The sequence below is a fragment of the Rana temporaria genome, chromosome 8, assembly GCF_905171775.1.
Source record: "Rana temporaria chromosome 8, aRanTem1.1, whole genome shotgun sequence".
NCBI classification, from domain to species: Eukaryota; Metazoa; Chordata; class Amphibia; order Anura; family Ranidae; genus Rana; species Rana temporaria.
This window is the reverse complement of record NC_053496.1, coordinates 186,382,503-186,405,723: the sequence shown is the minus strand read 5'-3', so window position 1 is coordinate 186,405,723 and position 23,221 is coordinate 186,382,503. Positions and strand designations below refer to the sequence as shown.

Genomic DNA, 23,221 nt, shown 5'->3' with positions numbered 1-23,221 from the left:
GGGGGAAGACATGGCTGCATATGGGGGGGAGACGTGGCTGCATATGGGGGGGAGACGTGGCTGCATATGGGGGGGAGACGTGGCTGCATATGGGGGGGGGGACGTGGCTGCATATGGGGGGGGAGACATGGCTGCATATGGGGGGGGGAGACATGGCTGCATATGGGGGGGGAGACATGGCTGCATATGGGGGGGGGAGACATGGCTGCATATGGGGGGGGGAGACATGGCTGCATATGGGGGGGGGAGACATGGCTGCATATGGGGGGGGGAGACATGGCTGCATATGGGGGGGAGACATGGCTGCATATGGGGGGGGGAGACATGGCTGCATATGGGGGGGGGGAGACATGGCTGCATATGGGGGGGGAGACATGGCTGCATATGGGGGGGAGACATGGCTGCATATGGGGGGAGACATGGCTGCATGGGGGGGATATGGGGGGGAGACATGGCTGCATATTTGGGGGAGACATGGTTGCATATGGGGGACATGGCTGGATATGGGGGGGGACATGGCTGCATATGGGGGGACATGGCTGCATATGGGGGGACATGGCTGCATATGGGGGGGGACATGGCTGCATATGGGGGGGGACATGGCTGGATATGGGGGGGGACATGGCTGGATATGGGGGACATGGCTGCATATGGGGGGACATGGCTGCATATGGGGGGGGACATGGCTGCATATGGGGGGGGACATGGCTGCATATGGGGGGGGACATGGCTGGATATGGGGGACATGGCTGCATATGGGGGGAGACATTGCTGCATCTGTGGGGGGACATGGCTGCATTTGGGGACACATTTAAAAAAGAGTATCGGTATTCGGTATCGGCGAGTACTTGAAAAAAAGTATCGGTACTCGTACTCAGTCCTAAAAAAGTGGTATCGGGACAACCCTACATCTAGCGATAGAGCTTTTGGACGCTTTGGATCCAATTTTGGGGCCACTGAACAATACCAACAGCTGGGAGGAACTCCTAAACCCGCTGGATTTCTTTAAGTAAAGCAGCAGACATCTCTTTACGTCTAAAAAACAAAATCTTTCCATTCTTGGGAGGGGAACAAAATCTAGGAAGGACTACTTCCTGGGACCTATGAAAGTTAGAAGAAACTTTGGGCAAATAGAAAGGATCAGGCTTGATCTAGAATCCTCAGGAAGGGATCTTTACAGGAAAGGGACTGCAGATCAGAATTCCTTCTCACTGACGTAATAGCCAAAAGGAAGGAAATACATTTCAGGGAAGCCTCATGCAAAGGCTCAAACGGAACAATTATTAGAGCATTAAGCACCAAGGACAGATCCCAAGGAGGCACATGTTTGACGATCCTGGGAGCATGTCTAGATCTGGCTGAAAGGAACCTCCTGACTAAAGGATCTTCAGCTAGCCTCTTGTCTGAAAACACAGACAGGGCCGCAACCTGAACCATAAGGGTGCCGACAGACAGGGATGGACTGGCCATTGGGACTACAGGGAGTTTCCCGGTGGGCCGGCTTCAGTGACAGTGGACCGCCCCCCTCCGCTTCTCTGTCTCTCTCTCCCCGCAGCGCTCACCTGGGGGGGGGGGGGGACAAAGAAGCAGGGGGAGGACCAGAGAAGCATGGGGGATGACCGAGGAGCATGGGGGAGGGGACAGACAGATGACTCAACAGCTATGGCCTGGGAGTTTCTCACTTCTGCCTAATCTTGTCCCATAAGGGGGGGCACTGAACTGATTCTTTGCCCCGGGTGAAATAATGTCTAGCTTCCCCACTGGTACTTTTTTTTTGTTTGCTGATCCGATCCGTGACTCCTGATCCGAGGAACGATCCGAACCGTGAGTTTTTTGATCCGTTGCACCCCTAACAATAAGCAGTGCAATTCATGTCAAAAGCGACTTTCTGGCTTGTAACTCTTCTCAACCTCCTACACATGCCTCGGGAACACACTTAGGCCCCGTACACACGACCAAACATGTATGCTGAAACTGGTCCGCGGGCCAGTTTCAGCATACATGTTCGGTCGTGTGTAGGCGCGAGCTGGCCGAATTCCAGCAAACATTTGCCCGCCGGGCCTTTTCCCAGCGGGCAAATATTCGTGGACGTGTTTTAAAACCGTCCGCTGGAATCCTGCCCGCTCGGACATGTACGGTCGTCAGTACAGACCTACCGTACATGTCCAGGCGCCCGCCGTCCCTCGCATGCGTCGAATGACTTCGACGCATGCGTGGAAGCCTTTAAATGGCAGGCCCGCCCACGTCTCCGCGTCATCGTCGCGGCGACGACGCGGACACGCCCCGCGTATTGTTTACGCGCGGACTTCTGTACGATGGTTAGTACAACCATCGTACAGAAGCCCTCTGGCAGGCATGTACGGTGAAAACGGTCCGACGGACCGATTTCACCGTACATGTTTGTTCGTGAGTACCCGGCCTAAGGCTTATGGCAGCAGCAGGCAGCAAATCAACAGGCTTCACCACGGGACACATGTAGCCGGGGAATGCAGACATGAAGAGGGAGAAGCAGTGAATGAAGCCGAGCCACAGCAGTGAATAAAACGCACCTTGCACACCTCTCAATCTCCTCAAACTACAGAATAACTCTAATGCTTGCGTGTCCTCCTGTATTCAGGGTCGGGGGGGGGGGGGGGAAAGGGAGCAGGAAGGTTTTTTGGATTACTAAAGTCTCTGGGCCAGATTCAGAAAGAGATACGCCGGCTTTTTCCGGCGTAAAGTTACCCCTGCTATATGAGGGGTATGTGCGGCGTATCCTATGTTTAGTATGGCCGTCGTTCCCGCGCGGAGTTTTGAAATGTTTACGTCGTCTGCGTACGTCGTTTAGAGAATAGCGCTGGACGTAATTTGCGTTCACGTCGAAAGCAATGACGTCTTGCGGCGGATTTTCGAGCATGCGCACTGGGATGTTTTCACGAACGGCGCATGCGCCGTTAAAAAAAAACGTCAAATACGCGGGGGTCAAGCCAAATTTAAATAAAACACGCCCCCCTACATCCCCATTTGAATTACGCGGCCTTACGCCGCAACACATATGTTACGCCGCCGTAACTAAGGGCGCAAGTTCTTTCTGAATACAGAACTTGCGCCCAAAGTTAGAGCGGCGTAACGTATCGGAGTATCTGAATCCGGCCCTCTGAGTGTGGGGGACTGCCAGTCTGATCTGCAGGCAGGTGAGACAAGGCGTGGTGGAGAGCATGGACAACAGCCCCCTGAAGAAGCCAGGAAGCGGCCGCTCTCACTCCTGAGTCTCCCTAGCTTCCCCAGCCGGCCATGCTGAATTTTGTAAAAGGCGCCAAGGCGTCACTTTGGCTGCTTCCCGGTGAAGCGCGGCCAGCTTTTGAATGGCGCATGCTCTGCCCTGGGGTGAGGGAGGTTCAGACCCCCCTGCGCCTGTCCCTCAGACAGAAGACAGCGGAGTGACGGGCACAGCCGGGATATCACGTGGCGTTCGTGGGAGGCTTGAGATGTCTGCATGTTGTGCAAACTGTTGGCACAATACAAATCCTGTATAATAATAATATATGTGTGTATTATTATCTGCTGGAGATAAAAGACGTCACAGTGACTATGGAGGAAGAAGACGGACATGACGGGGTTACTGGGTGTAAATAGAAAAGAAGATCTTATTACCTCCTCTGCTGCCTCTTCCAGCAATGTCTCCTCGTTACTCGTACCTCATGGAACTTCCTGTCTTTATCTAACATCACTTCCTGGTTTTTTTTCCCTGACATCACTTCCTGCCGTTGCCTGACATCACTTCCTGTCTTCCATAGAGACTTCCTGTCTAGGTAGAGGTGAGAAGATCACCACCTTGTGGAGCTCAGAGGAACTGCAGCCCTGAGAAACGTCTCGTAGTGTGAACACGGCCTTGTGCTGTGTGTGTATGTACTGTAAGGGCCAGATTCACAAAGAGATACGATGGTGTATCTACAGATACACCATCGTATCTCTGACTTACACTGGTCCTATCTATGCGCCTGATTCATAGAATCACATACGCATAGATAGGGCTAAGATCCAACAGTGTTACACTGTGTTACACTGTCGGATCTTTTTTTCAATTTAAAAATGGCGCCGGGGGCGTTCCCGCTGATTTACGATAAATAATATGTAAATCAGCGAGATACGCAAATTCACGAACGTACGCGGACCCATCGCAGTGTTCTTACGTCGTTTCCGTAGCGGTTTTCCGTCGTATACTTACCCCTCCTTTTATCAGGCGCAGCCAATGTTAAGTATAGCCGGCGTTCCCGCGTCGAATTTGAATTTTCCTACGTCGTTTGCGTACGCCGATTCACGAACGCGCGCGTCGCAAGTCCCGCTCACGTCGCAACCACTGACGTCCTAGTGACGTCAGTGGGAGCAATGCACGCCGGGAAATTCCACGGACGACGCATGCGCATTTAAATCGGCGCGGGAACGCGCCTGATTTAAATAGTACACTCCCCTAGCCGCGGAATTTGAATTCCGCCGGGGGATTTAGGATCCGCCGTCGCAAGTTTGGAGGTAAGTGGTTTGTGAATTTGCCACTTGCCTCCTAAACTTGCGGGAGCGGATCTTAATTCACGTAGATCGAGCGGATCTATAGATCCGCTGCGCTACGTGAATCTGGCCCGTAGTGTGAACACGTCCTTGTGCTGTGTGTGTATGTATTGTATATCCTTATAGATGTGTAGTGCTCCCCCCGCAGGAGCCACAGACAGCACAGAGGCCCCCCGGCTGCAATAAACAGTCTCATGGTTTGTCATTTTGTAATGAATTGCTTGTAGAACTCGGGGGTTTGGGATACTCCAAAACTGCTAGCAACATTAACCCCTTACCTACCGGGCAATTTTACCCCCTTCCTGCCCAGGACAATTTTAGCTTTCAGCGCTGTCACACTTTGAATGACAATTGGGCGGTCATGCAACACGGTACCTATATGACATTTTTTATCACATAAATAGCGCTTTCATTTGGTGGTATTTAACCTCTTGACAACCGGGCACTTAACCCTCCTTCCTAACCAGACCAATTTTCAGCTTTCGGTGCTCTCACAATTTGAATGACAATTACTCAGTCATACAACATTGTGCCCATCTGAAATTTTTGTCTGTCCTTTTTTCCCCACAAATAGAGCTTTTTTTTGGTGGTATTTGATCACCTCTGTTTTTTTTTTGCGCTATAAAAGAAAAAACACAGAAAATTCTGTAAAAAAAAATCTTGTTTCTGTCATATTAGCAGGTATTGCGGGGTATTGGGGGGTTATTGCAGAGTATGGGGGGTTATTGCAGAGTATGGGGGGGGGGTTATTGCAGAGTATGGGGGGTTATTGCAGAGTATGGGGGGGTTATTGCAGAGTATGGGGGGTTATTGCAGAGTATGGGGGGGTTATTGCAGAGTATGGGGGGGTTATTGCAGAGTATGGGGGGGTTATTGCAGAGTATGGGGGGGTTATTGCAGAGTATGGGGGGTTATTGCAGAGTATGGGGGGGTTATTGCAGAGTATGGGGGGGTTATTGCAGAGTATTGGGGGGTTATTGCAGAGTATGGGGGGGTTATTGCAGAGTATGGGGGGTTATTGCAGAGTATGGGGGGGTTATTGCAGAGTATGGGGGGGTTATTGCAGAGTATTGGGGGGTTATTGCAGAGTAAGGGGGGGTTATTGCAGAGTATGGGGGGGTTATTGCAGAGTAAGGGGGGTTATTGCAGAGTATGGGGGGGTTATTGCAGAGTATGGGGGGGGTTATTGCAGAGTATGGGGGGGTTATTGCAGAGTATGGGGGGGTTATTGCAGAGTATTGGGGGGTTATTGCAGAGTATGGGGGGGTTATTGCAGAGTATGGGGGGGGTTATTGCAGAGTATGGGGGGGGTTATTGCAGAGTAAGGGGGGGTTATTGCAGAGTATGGGGGGTTATTGCAGATCATGGGGGGTTATTGCAGAGTATGGGGGGGGGTTATTGCAGAGTATGGGGGGGTTATTGCAGAGTATGGGGGGGTATTGCAGAGTAAGGGGGGGTTATTGCAGAGTATGGGGGGGTTATTGCAGAGTAAGGAGGGGTTATTGCAGAGTATGGGGGGGGTTATTGCAGAGTATTGGGGTTATTGCAGAGTATGGGGGGTTATTGCAGAGTATGGGGGGGTTATTGCAGAGTATTGCTGGTATTGCAGAGTAAGGGGGGGTTATTGCAGAGTATTGCTGGTATTGCAGAGTAAGGGGGGGTTATTGCAGAGTATGGGGGGGGGTATTGCAGAGTATGGGGGGGGGGGGGGGTATTGCAGAGTATGGGGGGGTTATTGCAGAGTATGGGGGGGTTATTGCAGAGTATGGGGGGGTTATTGCAGAGTATTGCTGGTATTGCAGAGTAAGGGGGGGTTATTGCAGAGTATGGGGGGGGTTATTGCAGAGTATGGGGGGGTTATTGCAGAGTATGGGGGGGTTATTGCAGAGTAAGGGGGGGTTATTGCAGAGTATGGGGGGGTTATTGCAGAGTATGGGGGGTTATTGCAGGTAAAGGGGGGGGTTATTGCAGAGTAAGGGGGGGTTATTGCAGAGTATGGGGGGTTATTGCAGAGTATGGGGGGGTTATTGCAGAGTATGGGGGGGTTATTGCAGAGTATGGGGGGGTTATTGCAGAGTATAGGGGGGGTTATTGCAGAGTATGGAGGGGGTTATTGCAGAGTATGGGGGGGTTATTGCAGAGTATTGCTGGTATTGCAGAGTATGGGGGGGGGTTATTGCAGAGTATGGGGGGGGGTATTGCAGAGTATGGGGGGGGGTTATTGCAGAGTATTGCTGGTATATGCAGAGTATGGGGGGGTATTGCAGAGTATGGGGGGGGGGGTATTGCAGAGTATGGGGGGGGTTATTGCAGAGTATTGCTGGTATTGCAGAGTATTGCTGGTATTGCAGAGTATGGGGGGGGGGGTTATTGCAGAGTATGGGGGGGGGGTTATTGCAGAGTATGGGGGGGGGGGTTATTGCAGAGTATTGGGGGGTTATTGCAGAGTATGGGGGGGGGGTATTGCAGAGTATGGGGGGGGGTTATTGCAGAGTATGGGGGGGGGTATTGCAGAGTATGGGGGGCTATTGCAGAGTATGGGGGGGGGTTATTGCAGAGTATGGGGGGGTTATTGCAGAGTATGGGGGGTTATTGCAGAGTATGGGGGGGTTATTGCAGAGTATTGCTGGTATTGCAGAGTATTGCTGGTATTGCAGAGTAAGGGGGGGTTATTGCAGAGTATGGGGGGGGGGGTATTGCAGAGTATGGGGGGTTATTGCAGAGTATTGCAGAGTATGGGGGGGGGGTATTGCAGAGTATGGGGGGGGGGTTATTGCAGAGTATAGGGGGGGTTATTGCAGAGTATGGGGGGGTTATTGCAGAGTATGGGGGGGAGTTATTGCAGAGTATGGGGGGGTTATTGCAGAGTAAGGGGGGGTTATTGCAGAGTATGGGGGGTTATTGCAGAGTATGGGGGGGTTATTGCAGAGTATGGGGGGTTATTGCAGAGTATGGGGGGGTATTGCAGAGTATGGGGGGGTATTGCAGAGTATGGGGGGTTATTGCAGAGTATGGGGGGTTATTGCAGAGTATGGGGGGGTTATTGCAGAGTATGGGGGGGTTATTGCAGAGTATGGGGGGGGTTATTGCAGAGTATTGGGGGTATTGCAGAGTATTGGGGGTATTGCAGAGTATTGGGGGGTATTGCAGAGTATGGGGGGGTTATTGCAGAGTATGGGGGGGTTATTGCAGAGTATGGGGGGGGGGGTTATTGCAGAGTATTGGGGGGTATTGCAGAGTATGGGGGGTATTGCAGAGTATGGGGGGGTATTGCAGAGTATGGGGGGGTTATTGCAGAGTATGGGGGGGTTATTGCAGAGTATGGGGGGGGGTTATTGCAGAGTATTGGGGGTATTGCAGAGTATGGGGGGTATTGCAGAGTATGGGGGGGTATTGCAGAGTATGGGGGGGTTATTGCAGAGTATGGGGGGGTTATTGCAGAGTATGGGGGGGTTATTGCAGAGTATTGCTGGTATTGCAGAGTATGGGGGGGTTATTGCAGAGTATGGGGGGGTTATTGCAGAGTATGGGGGGGGGTATTGCAGAGTATGGGGGGGGTATTGCAGAGTATGGGGGGGGGTATTGCAGAGTATGGGGGGGTTATTGCAGCGTATGGGGGGGTTATTGCAGAGTATCGGGGGGGTATTGCAGAGTATGGGGGGGTTATTGCAGAGTATGGGGGGGGGGTATTGCAGAGTATGGGGGGGTTATTGCAGCGTATGGGGGGGTTATTGCAGAGTATCGGGGGGGGGGGTATTGCAGAGTATGGGGGGGTTATTGCAGAGTATGGGGGGGGGGTATTGCAGAGTATGGGGGGGTTATTGCAGAGTATGGGGGGGGGGGTTATTGCAGAGTATGGGGGGGGTTATTGCAGCATATGGGGGGGGTATTGCAGAGTATGGGGGGGTTATTGCAGAGTATTGGGGGGTATTGCAGAGTATTGGGGGGTATTGCAGAGTATGGGGGGGGTTATTGCAGAGTATGGGGGGTTATTGCAGAGTAAGGGGGGGTTATTGCAGAGTATGGGGGGGGGTTATTGCAGAGTATGGGGGGGTTATTGCAGAGTATGGGGGGGTTATTGCAGAGTATGGGGGGGGGGTTATTGCAGAGTATTGGGGGTATTGCAGAGTATTGGGGGTATTGCAGAGTATTGGGGGGTATTGCAGAGTATGGGGGGGTTATTGCAGAGTATGGGGGGGGGTTATTGCAGAGTATGGGGGGGGGTTATTGCAGAGTATTGGGGGTATTGCAGAGTATGGGGGGTATTGCAGAGTATGGGGGGGATATTGCAGAGTATGGGGGGGGGGTATTGCAGAGTATGGGGGGGTTATTGCAGAGTATGGGGGGGTTATTGCAGAGTATGGGGGGGTTATTGCAGAGTATTGGGGGTATTGCAGAGTATGGGGGGTATTGCAGAGTATGGGGGGGTATTGCAGAGTATGGGGGGGTTATTGCAGAGTATGGGGGGGTTATTGCAGAGTATGGGGGGGTTATTGCAGAGTATTGCTGGTATTGCAGAGTATGGGGGGGTTATTGCAGAGTATGGGGGGGTTATTGCAGAGTATGGGGGGGGTATTGCAGAGTAAGGGGGGGTTATTGCAGCGTATGGGGGGGTTATTGCAGAGTATGGGGGGGTTATTGCAGAGTATGGGGGGGGTATTGCAGAGTAAGGAGGGGTTATTGCAGAGTATGGGGGGGTATTGCAGAGTATGGGGGGGGGGTATTGCAGAGTATGGAGGGGTTATTGCAGAGTATGGGGGGGTATTGCAGAGTATGGGGGGGGGTTATTGCAGAGTATTGGGGGTATTGCAGAGTATGGGGGGTATTGCAGAGTATGGGGGGGTTATTGCAGCGTATGGGGGGGTTATTGCAGAGTATCGGGGGGGTATTGCAGAGTATGGGGGGGTTATTGCAGAGTATCGGGGGGGTATTGCAGAGTATGGGGGGGTATTGCAGAGTATGGGGGGGGGGGATTGCAGAGTATGGGGGGGTTATTGCAGCGTATGGGGGGGTTATTGCAGAGTATCGGGGGGGGGGGGTATTGCAGAGTATGGGGGGGTATTGCAGAGTATTGGGGGGTAATATTGCAGAGTATTGCACAGGGAGGGATGGATGGCTGGATCTGTGACTGCATTTGTCACAGATCCAGCCCACAGCAGCTGCTGCTGCCACCCGCTCTCCCCCCCTCTCCTCTCACACTGTACCGATTGGTACAGAGAGGAGAGGGAGGAACCGGCGTCATCACATGACGCCGATTTGTTTACAAGTGATCGCTCCGTCATTTGACGGGGCGATCACGTGGTAAACGGCCGCTATCAGTGTCAATTTACCGCGATCTGTGATGCGCCGGGTCTAGAAGACCCGGCGCTCACAGATGATTCCGGGAGTGCGTCCCAGGGGGTGCGTGAGAGGAGGATTCTGGGAGGACGTCCTCCCAGAATAACTCCACCGCGCTGTAGACGTCTTTTGTCTATAGCGCGGTGGTAGAGAGGTTAATCACCTGTTTTTTTTTTTTTTTTCCCGCTAACTAAAGAAAGAAAGAACATTTGGAAAACAACCCTATTTTTCATAGTTTGTTAAAAAAATCCAAACAGGTAATTGTTACTAATGGGCACTGATAGGTGGCTCTGATGGGCACTGATAGGTGGCTCTGATGGGCACTGATGGGCGACACTGATGGGCACTGATAGGCACTGATTGTCAGCTGCACTTATAGGCAGCATTAATGGGCACTTATACGTAGCACTGATGGTCACTGATAGGTGGAACTGATGGTCAATGATAGGCAGCACTGATAGGTGATACTGATGAGGGGGCACTGATTGGCATCACTGATGAGCACTGATTGGCAGCACTGATGGGCAGCTGGGAACTGGGTATGAAGTCACAAGGAAAATGTTTGCCAGCACACCATGGATCAACAAGGAAGCCTCCAAGAGATTTGTTTAATGCACGATCACATCACAAGAGAAGCTCGGACGCTTCCTTGTTAATAGTGTTGCTCACGAATATTCGTATTGCGAATATTCGGCTCGAATATGGCATATTCGAGTATTCGCGATATATTTCGAATTTCGCTGTGAATATTCGCTATTCCGAAAATTCGAATTTTTTCAATTTTATTTTTAGAACAGATCACATCCTAGAGATCTCCATCGACGTCTAAAAGCATTGCTGGTATGATTAGAGACCTTGGGCCGAGTAGCTGAAGCGATCATTTTATCTTGCCGAAAAATCGCAATGCGATTATTCGGCAATCGGAATATCGCGTGATTATTTTCTCCGCCCTTCTTTTGCATCAGAGCCAATCAGAGTGCTCCTACCGCAGTTGTCGAAATTCCGCAATCAATTTCGCATTCGCATTTTGCGAAATTTCGATAAAATATCACGAATATTCTGAGCCAATCAGAGGGCTCCTACCGCAGTTGTCGAAATTCCGCAATCAATATCGCATTCGCATTTTGCGAAATTTCGATAAAATATCACGAATATTCTGAGCCAATCAGAGGGCTCCTACCGCAGTTGTCGAAATTCCGCAATAAATATCGCATTCGCATTTTGCGAAATTTCGACAAAATATCACAAATATTCTGAGCCAATCAGAGGGCTCCTACCGCAGTTGTCGAAATTCCGCAATAAATATCGCATTTGCATTTTGCGAAATTTCGATAAAATATCACGAATATTCTGAGCCAATCAGAGGGCTCCTACCGCAGTTGTCGAAATTCCGCAATCAATATCGCATTCGCATTTTGCGAAATTTCGATAAAATATCACGAATATTCTGAGCCAATCAGAGGGCTCCTACCGCAGTTGTCGAAATTCCGCAATAAATATCGCATTCGCATTTTGCGAAATTTCGATAAAATATCACGAATATTCTGAGCCAATCAGAGGGCTCCTACCGCAGTTGTCGAAATTCCGCAATAAATATCGCATTCGCATTTTGCGAAATTTCGATAAAATATCACGAATATTCTGAGTCAATCAGAGGGCTTCTACCGCAGTTGTCGAAATTCCGCAATCAATTTCGCATTCGCATTTTGCGAAATTTCGATAAAATATCACGAATATTCTGAGCCAATCAGAGGGCTCCTACCGCAGTTGTCGAAATTCCGCAATAAATATCGCATTCGCATTTTGCGAAATTTCGATAAAATATCACAAATATTCTGAGCCAATCAGAGGGCTCCTACCGCAGTTGTCGAAATTCCGCAATCAATATCGCATTCGCATTTTGCGAAATTTCGATAAAATATCACGAATATTCTGAGCCAATCAGAGGGCTCCTACCGCAGTTGTCGAAATTCCGCAATAAATATCGCATTCGCATTTTGCGAAATTTCGACAAAATATCACAAATATTCTGAGCCAATCAGAGGGCTCCTACCGCAGTTGTCGAAATTCCGCAATAAATATCGCATTTGCATTTTGCGAAATTTCGATAAAATATCACGAATATTCTGAGCCAATCAGAGGGCTCCTACCGCAGTTGTCGAAATTCCGCAATCAATATCGCATTCGCATTTTGCGAAATTTCGATAAAATATCACGAATATTCTGAGCCAATCAGAGGGCTCCTACCGCAGTTGTCGAAATTCAGCAATAAATATCGCATTCGCATTTTGCGAAATTTCGATAAAATATCACGAATATTCTGAGCCAATCAGAGGGCTCCTACCGCAGTTGTCGAAATTCCGCAATAAATATCGCATTCGCATTTTGCGAAATTTCGATAAAATATCACCAATATTCATGAGTCAATCAGAGGGCTCCTACCGCAGTTGTCGAAATTCCGCAATTATTTTCGCATTCGCAATAGCGAAATTTCGCAAACATTTCATTTCGATAAAATATCACGAATATTCGAATTTAGCGAATATTTCTCGAATATTCGGCTATATATTCGTGATATATCGCAAAATCGAATATGGCGTATTCTGCTCAACACTACTTGTTAATCCATTCTGTGCTGGGAAACATTTTCCTTGAGAAGATGGCCGCTCTGCGGCTGAATTTCGCCCCTTGAACTCACGGATCATCTGTAATTTGGAGACATCTTCTTCTTCCCCTCTCCAGTCACGTGCCAACACGCCCCTGTAGGTCAGGGGGGGTGCTACATGTATAAGAAGGATGGAGATCTCCACTTTCCTTTCAGAACGTCTTTCGGGACAAAACACGTAGGGGACGTCCTCACGCATTTGTGCCATGATGGGCGGCATGCTGTATTGTACTTGCGATTGAATAGGTTATTCTTAGTGGGCCAGATTCTTGTACTTTCTGCGGCGGCATCGCGTAAGCTATTTACACTACGCCGCCGCAACTTACTGGAGCAAGTGCCGTATTCCTCAAGCACTTGCTCCGTAGTTTGCGGCGGCGTAGTGTAAAAGGCCCGGCGTATCCCCGCGTAATTCAAAGGGGGCGGCTTATATTTAAATTAAGCGCGCCCCCGTGCCGATCGAACGGCGCATGCGCCGGGGCTAAAAGTAGCCCAGTGCGCATGCTCCAGTTCTCGACGGAAAACGTCAATGACGCCGACGTGTGCGTCATTGACGTAAAGTCGTATTCAAGAACGACTTAGGAAAACGATGTACCCGACGGGAAAAGACGACGCGGACCCGACGCCATACCTAACATGGCATACGTGGGACTGGCGTAAGGTTACCCCTCATATAGCAGGGGTAACCTTACGCTTACGCAAACGACGTAAGCGACGCGATTTCGTTCGGGAATCGGCGTATCAGGCTCATTTGCATAAACAAATGAGACCTGAACATAAACGCCACCTAGCGGCCGGCGGCGAATTACATTTAAGATCCGGCAGTGTAAGTGACTTACACATGTCGGATCTTCAGCGTATTTATGCGAAAATGATTCTAGGAATCACTCGCATAGATACGCGGGTCAAAAAACAGAGATACAACGGCGTTTCCTGAGATACTCCATCGTAACTCTTCTGAGAATATGGCCCAGTATTCTTATTCTTGGTAAAGAGCCTATGACGGAGGCTCTTTACCAATGTGATCAGCTGTGTCCAATTACAGCTGATCACATTGTAACCAGGAAGTGCCGGTTATCAGCTTTTCCTCTATTCTCGCTGACAAGGTGCGAGTAGAGGAGAACTGATAAGTGGCTCTCCTGACCGGGGGGGGGGGGGGGGCTGCGCTGATAATCAGTGCATTGATTATCAGTGCAGACCCATCAAGGATGCCGACCAGGGATTCCAACCAGTGCCCATCAGTAATACCTGTCAGTGCATCCTCATCAGTTCTGCCCATCATTGCCACCCATCAGTGCCGCCTTATAAGTCAGAGCGTAACAACTGCATCTCTGATCTTGGTAAAAAGCCGATGACGTAGGCTCTTTACCATGTGATCAGCTGTGACCAATCGCAGCTGATCACATTGAACAAGGAAGTGCCGGCTATCAGGTTTTCCTCTATTCGTCCTGACAAGGCGCGAGTAGAGATTATAAGTGTTTCTCCTGACAGGGGGAGGGGGAGTCTGCGCTGATAATCAGTGCATTGATTATCAGTGCAGACCCATCAAGGATGCCCACCAGGGATTCCAACCAGTGCCCATCAGTAATACCTGTCAGTGCATCCTCATCCGTTCTGCCTATCGGTGCCCATCATTGCCACCCATCAGTGCCGCCTTATAAGTCAGAGCGAAACAACTGCATCTCTGATCTTGGTAAAAAGCCGATGACGTAGGCTCTTTACCATGTGATCAGCTGTGACCAATCGCAGCTGATCACATTGAACAAGGAAGTGCCGGCTATCAGGTTTTCCTCTATTCGTCCTGACAAGGCGCGAGTAGTGGAGAGATGATAAGTGTTTCTCCTGACAGGGGGAGGGGGAGTCTGCGCTGATAATCAGTGCACTGATTATCAGTGCAGACCCATCAAGGATGCCCACAAGTGCCCACCAGGGATGGCTGTCAGTGTCCGCTCATCAGTGCTGCCTATTAGTGCCACCTCATCAGTCCCGCCTCGTCAGTGGAGCCTTATCAGTGCAACATCCTCAGTGCCACCTCATCAGTGCCGCCTATAAGTGCCTGTCAGTACATCCTCATCAGTGGCCACCAATGCAGCCTCATCAGTGCCCGTCAGTGTAGCCTCATCAGTGCCCATCACTGCAGCCTCATCAGTGCCCATCAGTACAGCCTCATCATTTTTTTTTTTACAATTTTTTATCTTTTTTTATTTGTTTCGCAAAAAAAAAGCTTTTTAATGTTAGCAAGCATGTTGTGTAAAGTTCCTCCTTCATCATAATGACAATGTGGGGGGGGGGGGGGATCTTCTACACCTTCCTCCAGTACGGCATCCATATCCAGCACGGGGGCAGATGTGTATATTACAGCACGGAGGCAGATCCCGAGGTGCGGACCCTAGAGGAGGCAGAGACAGGGGGTCTCTGCCTCCTCTAGGGTCCGCACCTCGGGATCTGACTCCGGTTGGGAAGAGGCGGGGAGTTTTTAGAGCTCTGGAAAAAGATGGCCGTAATCTTTCCAAGGAAGGGTGACAGAAGATTCTGCTTTCGTCAGGTAGGTCACGTGTTGTGTGTCTGAGATCGAGCCAGAACCAGATACGGACAATGGCCCAGATTCAGGTAGCAATTGCGCCTGCGTAACCATAGTTACGCAGCGCAATTGCTGACTTGCCGCCGGCGTAACGAGTTCTCCTGATTCAGAGAACTCGTTACGCCGACTGCAGCCTAAAATCTGCGCGGCATAAGGCTCTTATGCCACGCAGATTTTAGGCTGCATTCTAGCGATGTCCGCTAGGGGGCGCTCCCATTGTGATCAGCGTATAGTATGCAATTTGCATACTAACACCGATTCACAACGTTGCGCGAGCCCTGCGTACGCAAATTACGTAGTTTGCGTACGTCGGGTTTCGCGTAAGGTTACACATCCTAATAGCAGGCGCAGCCAATGCTATAGGATACCCACGTTCCCGCGTCGCGATATTTAAAATCTACGTCGTTTGCGTAAGTGAATCGTGAATGGCGCTGGATGCCATTCACGTTCACTTGCGACGTCATTTGCCGCAATGCACGTCGGGAAAGTTTCCCGACGGAGCATGCGCTTTACGATCGGCGCAGGAACGCGCCTAATTTAAATGATTTCCGCCCCCGGCGGGATCATTTACATTACGCGCGCTTACGCCGGGCAATTTTGCCGGCGCGCCCTCGCAATTTACAGAGCAGTAGCTCCGTGAATCGAGGGCAGCGCAAAATATTTGCGTGGGCGCAGGGCAAAATCGTTGCCCTGTGCCTCCGCAAATAAAGCGCAAGTCGTACCTGAATCTGGGCCACTGGTGATAAAAGAGGGTCCTACTCCGGTACAAGGGACACATTGTCACTCTGAGGCTGAGTATTGAGCGGACCTTCAGCAGAGCGAATGTTCTCCTGTGATTTAGAATCGTCTCCCTTTCTCCTGGTCTCCACCATAGATACAAGTGAGGGTATTCCCCTGTGGGGTACTCATGGAAACTCCATCGTATCTCTGTTTTTTGACCCGCGTATCTATGCGAGTGATTCCTAGAATCATTTTCGCATAGATACGCTGTAGATCCGACATGTGTAAGTCACTTACACTGTCGGATCTTAAATGTAATTCGCCGCCGGCCGCTAGGTGGCGTTTACGTTAAGGTCTCATTTGTTTATGCAAATGAGCCTGATGCGCCGATTCCCGAACGAAATCGCGTCGCGTAACCGTCGCTTACGTCGTTTGCGTAAGCGTAAGGTTACCCCTGCTATATGAGGGGTAACCTTACGCCAGTCCCACGTATGCCATGTTAAGTATGGCGTCGGGTCCGCATTGTCTTTTCCCGTCGGGTACGTCATTTTCGTAAGTCGTTCTTGAATACGACTTTACGTCAATGACGCACACGTCGGCGTCATTGACGTTTTCCGCCGAGAACTGGAGCATGCGCACTGGGCTATTTTTAGCCCGGCGCATGCGCAGTTTGATCGGAACGGGGGCGCGCTTAATTTAAATATAAGCCACCCCCTTTGAAATACGCGGGGCCTTTTACACTACGCCGCCGCAAACTACGGAGCAAGTGCTTGAGGAATATGGCACTTGCTCCAGTAAGTTGCGGCGGCGTAGTGTAAATGGCTTACGCTATGGCCGCGGGAAAAGTACGAGAATCTGGCCCACAGTCCTGTTTGTAGAGTAATGATCGGAGGTAGAGGGTCACCCTGTCTTACTTGTCCAATACGGTGGACTATATATAAAGTCCAAGCGGTGGGAATACCCTCAGGGACTGGGTTCCATAGTGATGGACCACCACCCTGGACCTGTATAGCAACCTGCACCTAACGCAGGATCCAGTGCCTGAAGCAACATTACAGGCCGTCTTCACTGCATGGGGTTCAGGTACGACTCCCAACTGTGGCGGCCCCAATCCAGCCACATTGCTTCTCTATAGGTGTTAGAAGACGGAGAGGTGTTGATCGAATAATTCAAATAAAACTACAAATAAGAAACTAGTGAAGTTGATTGCTCTGTGAGGGAGAAGTGGTCCATCACCTTCAGACACCAGCAGAAAACAGAGGACTCACTGAGTGGGGGAGGGTTACGGGGAAGGTGCTCCAGAGGGGGCGTGTCCTCAAAGTCCTGCCAGTGTCCAATCTCATTCCAATACCTTTAACCACTTAAGGACCGGACCAATTTGCTGCTAAATGACCCAAGGGGTTTTTACAATTCGGCACTGCGTCGCTTTAACAGACAATTGCGCGGTCGTGCGACGTGGCTCCCAAACAAAATTGGCGTCCTTTTTTCCCCACAAATAGAGCTTTCTTTTGGTGGTATTTGATCACCTCTGCGGTTTTTATTTTTTGCGCTAATAGTGCGACAATTTTGAAAAAAAATCAATATTTTTTACTTTTTGCTGTAATAAATATCCCCCAAAAACATATATACAATTTTTTTTTTCCTCAGTTTAGGCCGATACGAATTCTTCTACCTATTTTTGGTAAAAAAAAAAAATCGCAATAAGCGTTTATCGATTGGTTTGCGCAAAATGTATAGCGTTTACAAAATAGGGGATAGTTTTATTTTTTTATACTACTAATGGCGGCGATCAGTGATTTTTTTCGTGACTGCGACATTATGGCGGACACTTCGGACAATTTTGACACATTTTTGGGACCATTGTCATTTTCACAGCAAAAAATGCATTTAAAGTTGCATTGTTTACTGTGAAAATGACAGTTGCAGTTTGGGAGTTAACCACAGGGGGCACTGAAGGGGTTAGGGTTCACCTAGTGTGTGTTTACAACTGTAGGGGGGTGTGGCTGTAGGACTGACATCATCGATCGAGTCTCCCTATAAAAGGGATCACTCGATCGATGCAGCCGCCACAGTGAAGCACGGGGAAGCCGTGTTTACATACGGCTCTCCCCGTTCTTCAGCTCCGGGGAGCGATCGCGACGGGGCGGCTATAAACGAATAGCCGCGCCGTCATCCCGGATCGCTCCCCGAGGGAATCCGACCGCCGCATGTAGCGGGGGGGGGGGGGGGCCCGATCGGACCCACGACCCACGTCTAGGCAGGGACGTACAGGTACGCCAATGTGCCTGTACGTGCCATTCTGCCGACGTATATCTACATGCGGCGGTCGGGAAGCGGTTAATGTCATTATTACTTATGTAACCTTCAGGTATCACTTAGCGCAACTATACTTTTCGTTATTAACTAACAGTAGTGTCCCTCACTGCACTGGAGGGGCTATTCCAGCCTCCAGTATAAAACAAACAAAATAACAGTCCAAATAAATGATTATCTGTGACAGACCTTGTTCCTCCAATGTAGACGTCTCCAACCTGTCCTGTCCAGCTCAGCATACCTCTGAGGCCCCGTACACACGTCCGAGGAACTCGACGTGCCAAACACATCGAGTTCCTCGTCGAGTTCAGTGTTGAAGCCGCCGAGGATCTCGGCGGGCCGACTTTCCTCATTGAACAACGAGGAAATAGAGAACATGTTCTCTATTCGGCCCGACGAGTTCCTCGTCGGCTTCCTCGCTGAAAAGTGTACACACGACCGAGTTTCTCGGCAGAATCCAGCTCCGATCGAGTTTCTGGCTGAATTCTGCCGAGAAACTCGGTCGTGTGTACGGGGCCTCACACTGAGCTCTCCCTCTCTCAGTCTCTATCAGGTGTTGCCTGATTAATAGGGAGAGAGAGGAGGTTTATCTGTTGGGCCAGGCTTAACCCTTTCCAAGCCAGGGAAAGCTGTCCTTTCCAACCTCTCACTGACATACATAGAATCAAGTACCCTGTCACAATATATATATATATATACACGGTATATAATGTTTGGGGGTTATAGGTCATTTTCTAACAAAAAATACTGATTTTAACTTGTAAACAAAAAGTGGCAGAAAAGGGGCGGGTCTAGGGGGTCCATCCATAAAAAAATGTGGCGTAGCCGTTCTCCGGGTGAAAGTGCGTGGTGTACATTCCTTCTGTGTGAATAGGGGGGGGGGGGGGAAGATGAATGTTACAATCATTTCCCAGCCGTGACGAATTCTGGCCCAGATTCAATAAAAACAATAATTTCCTATAATCGTCGGCAACATCGAGCGGCCATAATTTCTTCTGAAAAACCTTAATCGTAAAAATAGAGAACTAACACATTATGACCACTAGATGGAGCCAATGACCATTGGAAATCACTGAAATAAAATATGACCAATACCGGTCACGGCTGGGGGGATGCGTGTCACATTTGTCCTGGAATTTTATTGATAGGCAACTCCTATCCTCATATTGATTGGCGGTTCCAAATAAATAACTACTGCAGGAGGGAACAGACACAGAAGATACGCTCCGCCTCTTCCCACATAAGTGTTGTGTTTTATTATGACACAATGGAAGGTTTGTATACACATGATTACGTAGCGATCACATTAATATTACAATTGTACTTTTATGGTAACAAGGGGCGTAACATAGGCGGGGCTAATTCTAATCAGGACTGGAAAGAATGCAAACATGGAATGAAAACATTATTAGTGCCGTGTGCAATACATACAACATAGAATACAATTCTATACAGAACTTACACATTTCCTTTACACATTCATTCTACAAAGTTTATAGAAACAGACCTGGAAGTGTTTGTGAAATCTTCCCCCACAAAATGTACTCAGCCAATGAGAGGAAATGACTCAATTTTTATTTTAAAAGGCCTAGAGGACCGCCTTTTACGTGGCGGGGTTAACGTGTTTCGTCCTGGAAGACGACTTGAGAAAACAAACCTCTTGCAAAACAATAATAGACCTCTAAGTCTCCATACCACAAAATGTACTCAGCCAATGAGAGGGAATGACTCCATTTTTATTTTAAAAAGACCTAGAGGACCGCCTTTTAAGTGGTGGGGTTAACGCGTTTCGTCCTGGAAGACGACTTGAGAGAACAGACCTCTTGCAAGAGAATAATAGACCTCTAATGCCGCGTACACACAGCCTTTTTTCTTGTTCTAGAAAAAACAAAGTTTTTCTCGACGTGATTCTCGTCGAGCCTGCCTTGCACACACACGATCGAGAAAAAAAAATGCTGGAGCAAAGCGCGGTGACGTACAACACGTACGACGGCACAATAAAGGGGAAGTTCCATTCGGATGGCGCCACCCTTTGGGCTGCTTTTGCTGATTTCGTGTTAGTAAAAGTTTGGTGAGAGACGATTCACGCTTTTCAGTCTTCGTGCTTTTCAGTCTGTTACAGCGTGATGAATGTGCGATCTCCATTACAAACACTCGTTTTACCAGAACGAGCGCTCCTGTCTCATAACTTGCTTCTGAGCAAGCGTGTTTTTTTCTCGTCGTTAAAGCCCACACACGATCATTTTTCACGACGTGAAAATTTAGAGCATGTTCTACATTTTTAATGGGCATTTTTCACATCGCGAAAAAAGCTCTGGTGCCCACACACAATCGTTTTTAATGACATAAAAAAAAAAGTCATTTTTCACGTCATGAAAAATGATCGTGTGTACGCGGCATAAGTCACCATACCACAAAATGTACTCAGCCAATGAGAGGTCATGACTCCATTTTTATTTTTCTCCTGCTATCAATGGCCAACACGGTACAACACTTCATCCATGTCTTTGGTGATCTCTGATCTCCTTATGAAGTGTTTCTTACATGATGAAGATCAGCCATGGAGTATATCTGAGGTGTATATCAGGGTGTGCTTCTTCCCCACATGTCCAGCAACATTCATATACAAGACATTTCCCGCACTCACTAATACACCCCGAGGGTTGTGTGGGACCCCTGATGTACAGGAAGACAGGACTTCAGTGAGGAACATTTCCCTCAATCAGGACAGGAATACGGCTTCTCCCCCGTGTGAGATCTCTGATGTCTGTAAAAACTGGACTTATCTGAAAAACATTTCCCGCACTCAGGGCAGGATTACGGCTTTTCCCCTATATGCAATCTCTGATGTATAAAAAGAAAGTCCTTCCTTGAAAAACATTTCCCACACTCAGGACAGGAATACGGCTTTTCCCCTGTATGCAATCTCTGATGTCTGGAAAGAACGGCCTTCCTTGAAAAACATTTCCCACATTCAGGACAGGAATACGGCTTTTCCCCCGTGTGAAATCTCTGATGTTCAGAAAGATGGGACTTCTGTGAAAAACATTTTGCGCACTCAGGACAAGAATACGGCTTTTCCCCTGTGTGAGATCTCTGATGTCTGGAAAGATGGGACTTATCTGTAAAACATTTCCCACACTCAGTACAGCAATACGGCTTTTCCCCCGTGTGAGATCTCTGATGTCCAGAAAGCTGGAACTTTTTTAAAAAACATTTCCCGCACTCGGGACAGAAATACGGCTTCTCCCCGGTGTGGCATCTCTGATGTTCAGAAAGATGGGCCTTCTTTGAAAAACATTTCCTGCACTCGGAACAGGAATACGGCTTTTCCCCCGTGTGGCATCTCTGATGTGCAGAAAGATTGGACCTCTGAGAAAAACATTTCCGGCACTCGGGACAGGAATATGGCTTCTCCCCCGTGTGGCATCTCAGATGTGCAGAAAGATTGTCCCTATGTGAAAAATATTTCCCACACTCAGGACAGGAATACGGCTTCTTCCCTGTGTGAGTTCTTTTATGTACAATAAGTTGGGATTTATAATAGAAACACTTCCCGCACTCAATACAAGGAAACCTCTTATCTGTTGGAAGGCCGGCACCGTCCCACACAGTCTGAGGTTCCTCAGGATATGAGGAATACGATGGTCCGGCACCGTCCCTCACAGTCTGAGGTTCCTCAGGATATGAGGAATACGATGGTCCGGCACCGTCCCTCACAGTCTGAGGTTCCTCAGGATAAGAGGAATACGATGGTCCGGCACCGTCCCGCACAGTCTGAGGTTCCTCAGGATAAGAGGAATACGATGGTCCGGCACCGTCCCGCACAGTCTGAGGTTCCTCAGGATAAGAGGAATACGATGGTCCGGCACCATCCCGTACAGTCTGAGGTTCCTCAGGATAAGAGGAATACGATGGTCCGGCACCGTCCCGCACAGTCTGGGGTTCCTCAGGATAAGAGGAATACGATGGTCCGGAACCGTCCCGTACAGTCTGAGGTTCCTCAGGATAAGAGGAATACGATGGTCCGGCACCGTCCCGCACAGTCTGAGGTTCCTCAGGATAAGAGGAATACGATGGTCCATCTACACTGTGTGGTGCCGGATGGACATTTGAGGTAGTCGGGTTTTCTCCTGGACTATACTGTGTGATGTCCTCATCTTCTACTTTACAGTCTGGAGACAAAGTGAGACAATCCTCTGAGGTTTTCCTCATCTCCCGTCCATCTACTAAAATAGAAATACAAAGATTATTACTAGACATGAGCTGATTGGTTCCCCTAAACCAGGACTCCGCCCACATCAGGCAGCTTTGTCTCTGAGGATCTTACAATTCCCCCCTCAAGGTAACTAGTAAATGGCTCCTCTGATCTCCTACCAGATCATTTCTTCATTCATGGACCTTAGTCAGAGAGTGAGGAAACAACGAGAACTGTCTTTTATAGGAGTGACAGTGATGAGGGGATTATAGGACGAGGGTCAGGAGTATGTAATGTACAACATAGAGTATATAGTGCAGGGGTCAGGAGTATGTAATGTACAACATAGAACAGGGCTCAAAATTTCAAGTTCTGAGCTACTATCCAGGCCTCAAGGGCTAGTCACCACCAGTTGCCCTACTCAACCCTACCCCTAAAAAAGCTCCCATAAATTATCTCATGAAATGGCACTTAAATATTTCATGCAGAATTAAGTTACAAAAATATATATTAACTCACTGTGCCCCTCATATGCATTCTCACCTGGGCAGAGGAAGAGAGAGGGCGGCCGGATCATGACTGGAGGAAGAGGTGAAAGTCGCAGGATCACAAAGCGGGAAAGAACGCCGGAACAGCTTACATAATTCCCTTTGCTCACCGTTATACACAGCCCCGCCTCCTCCTGACCCCACACCTATGATAGACATAACACATCCCAGCATTGGACAGGCGTTCTGTCTATCACAGGCGTGGGGTCAGGAGGAGGCGGGGCTGTGTATGATGGCAAGCAGAACAGATGCAATTGTAATGTAAGCTGTAACAGCATGCTTTCACACTCAGTGATCCTCTTCCCCCATGCTCCCTT

General features: G+C 49.2%; 1 protein-coding gene across 1 annotated transcript in view; it reads right to left on the bottom strand.

The window, feature by feature from the left end:
- The window catches only part of LOC120910635, a gene marked incomplete at its 3' end in the record, with an annotated part of 108,785 nt that overhangs the window by 71,533 nt on the left and 14,031 nt on the right, over positions 1 to 23,221 (bottom strand). Inside the window, 1 exon segment of the mRNA XM_040322389.1 lies at positions 20,994 to 21,735. Within this exon segment, the coding sequence (XP_040178323.1) occupies positions 20,994 to 21,735 (742 nt within the window).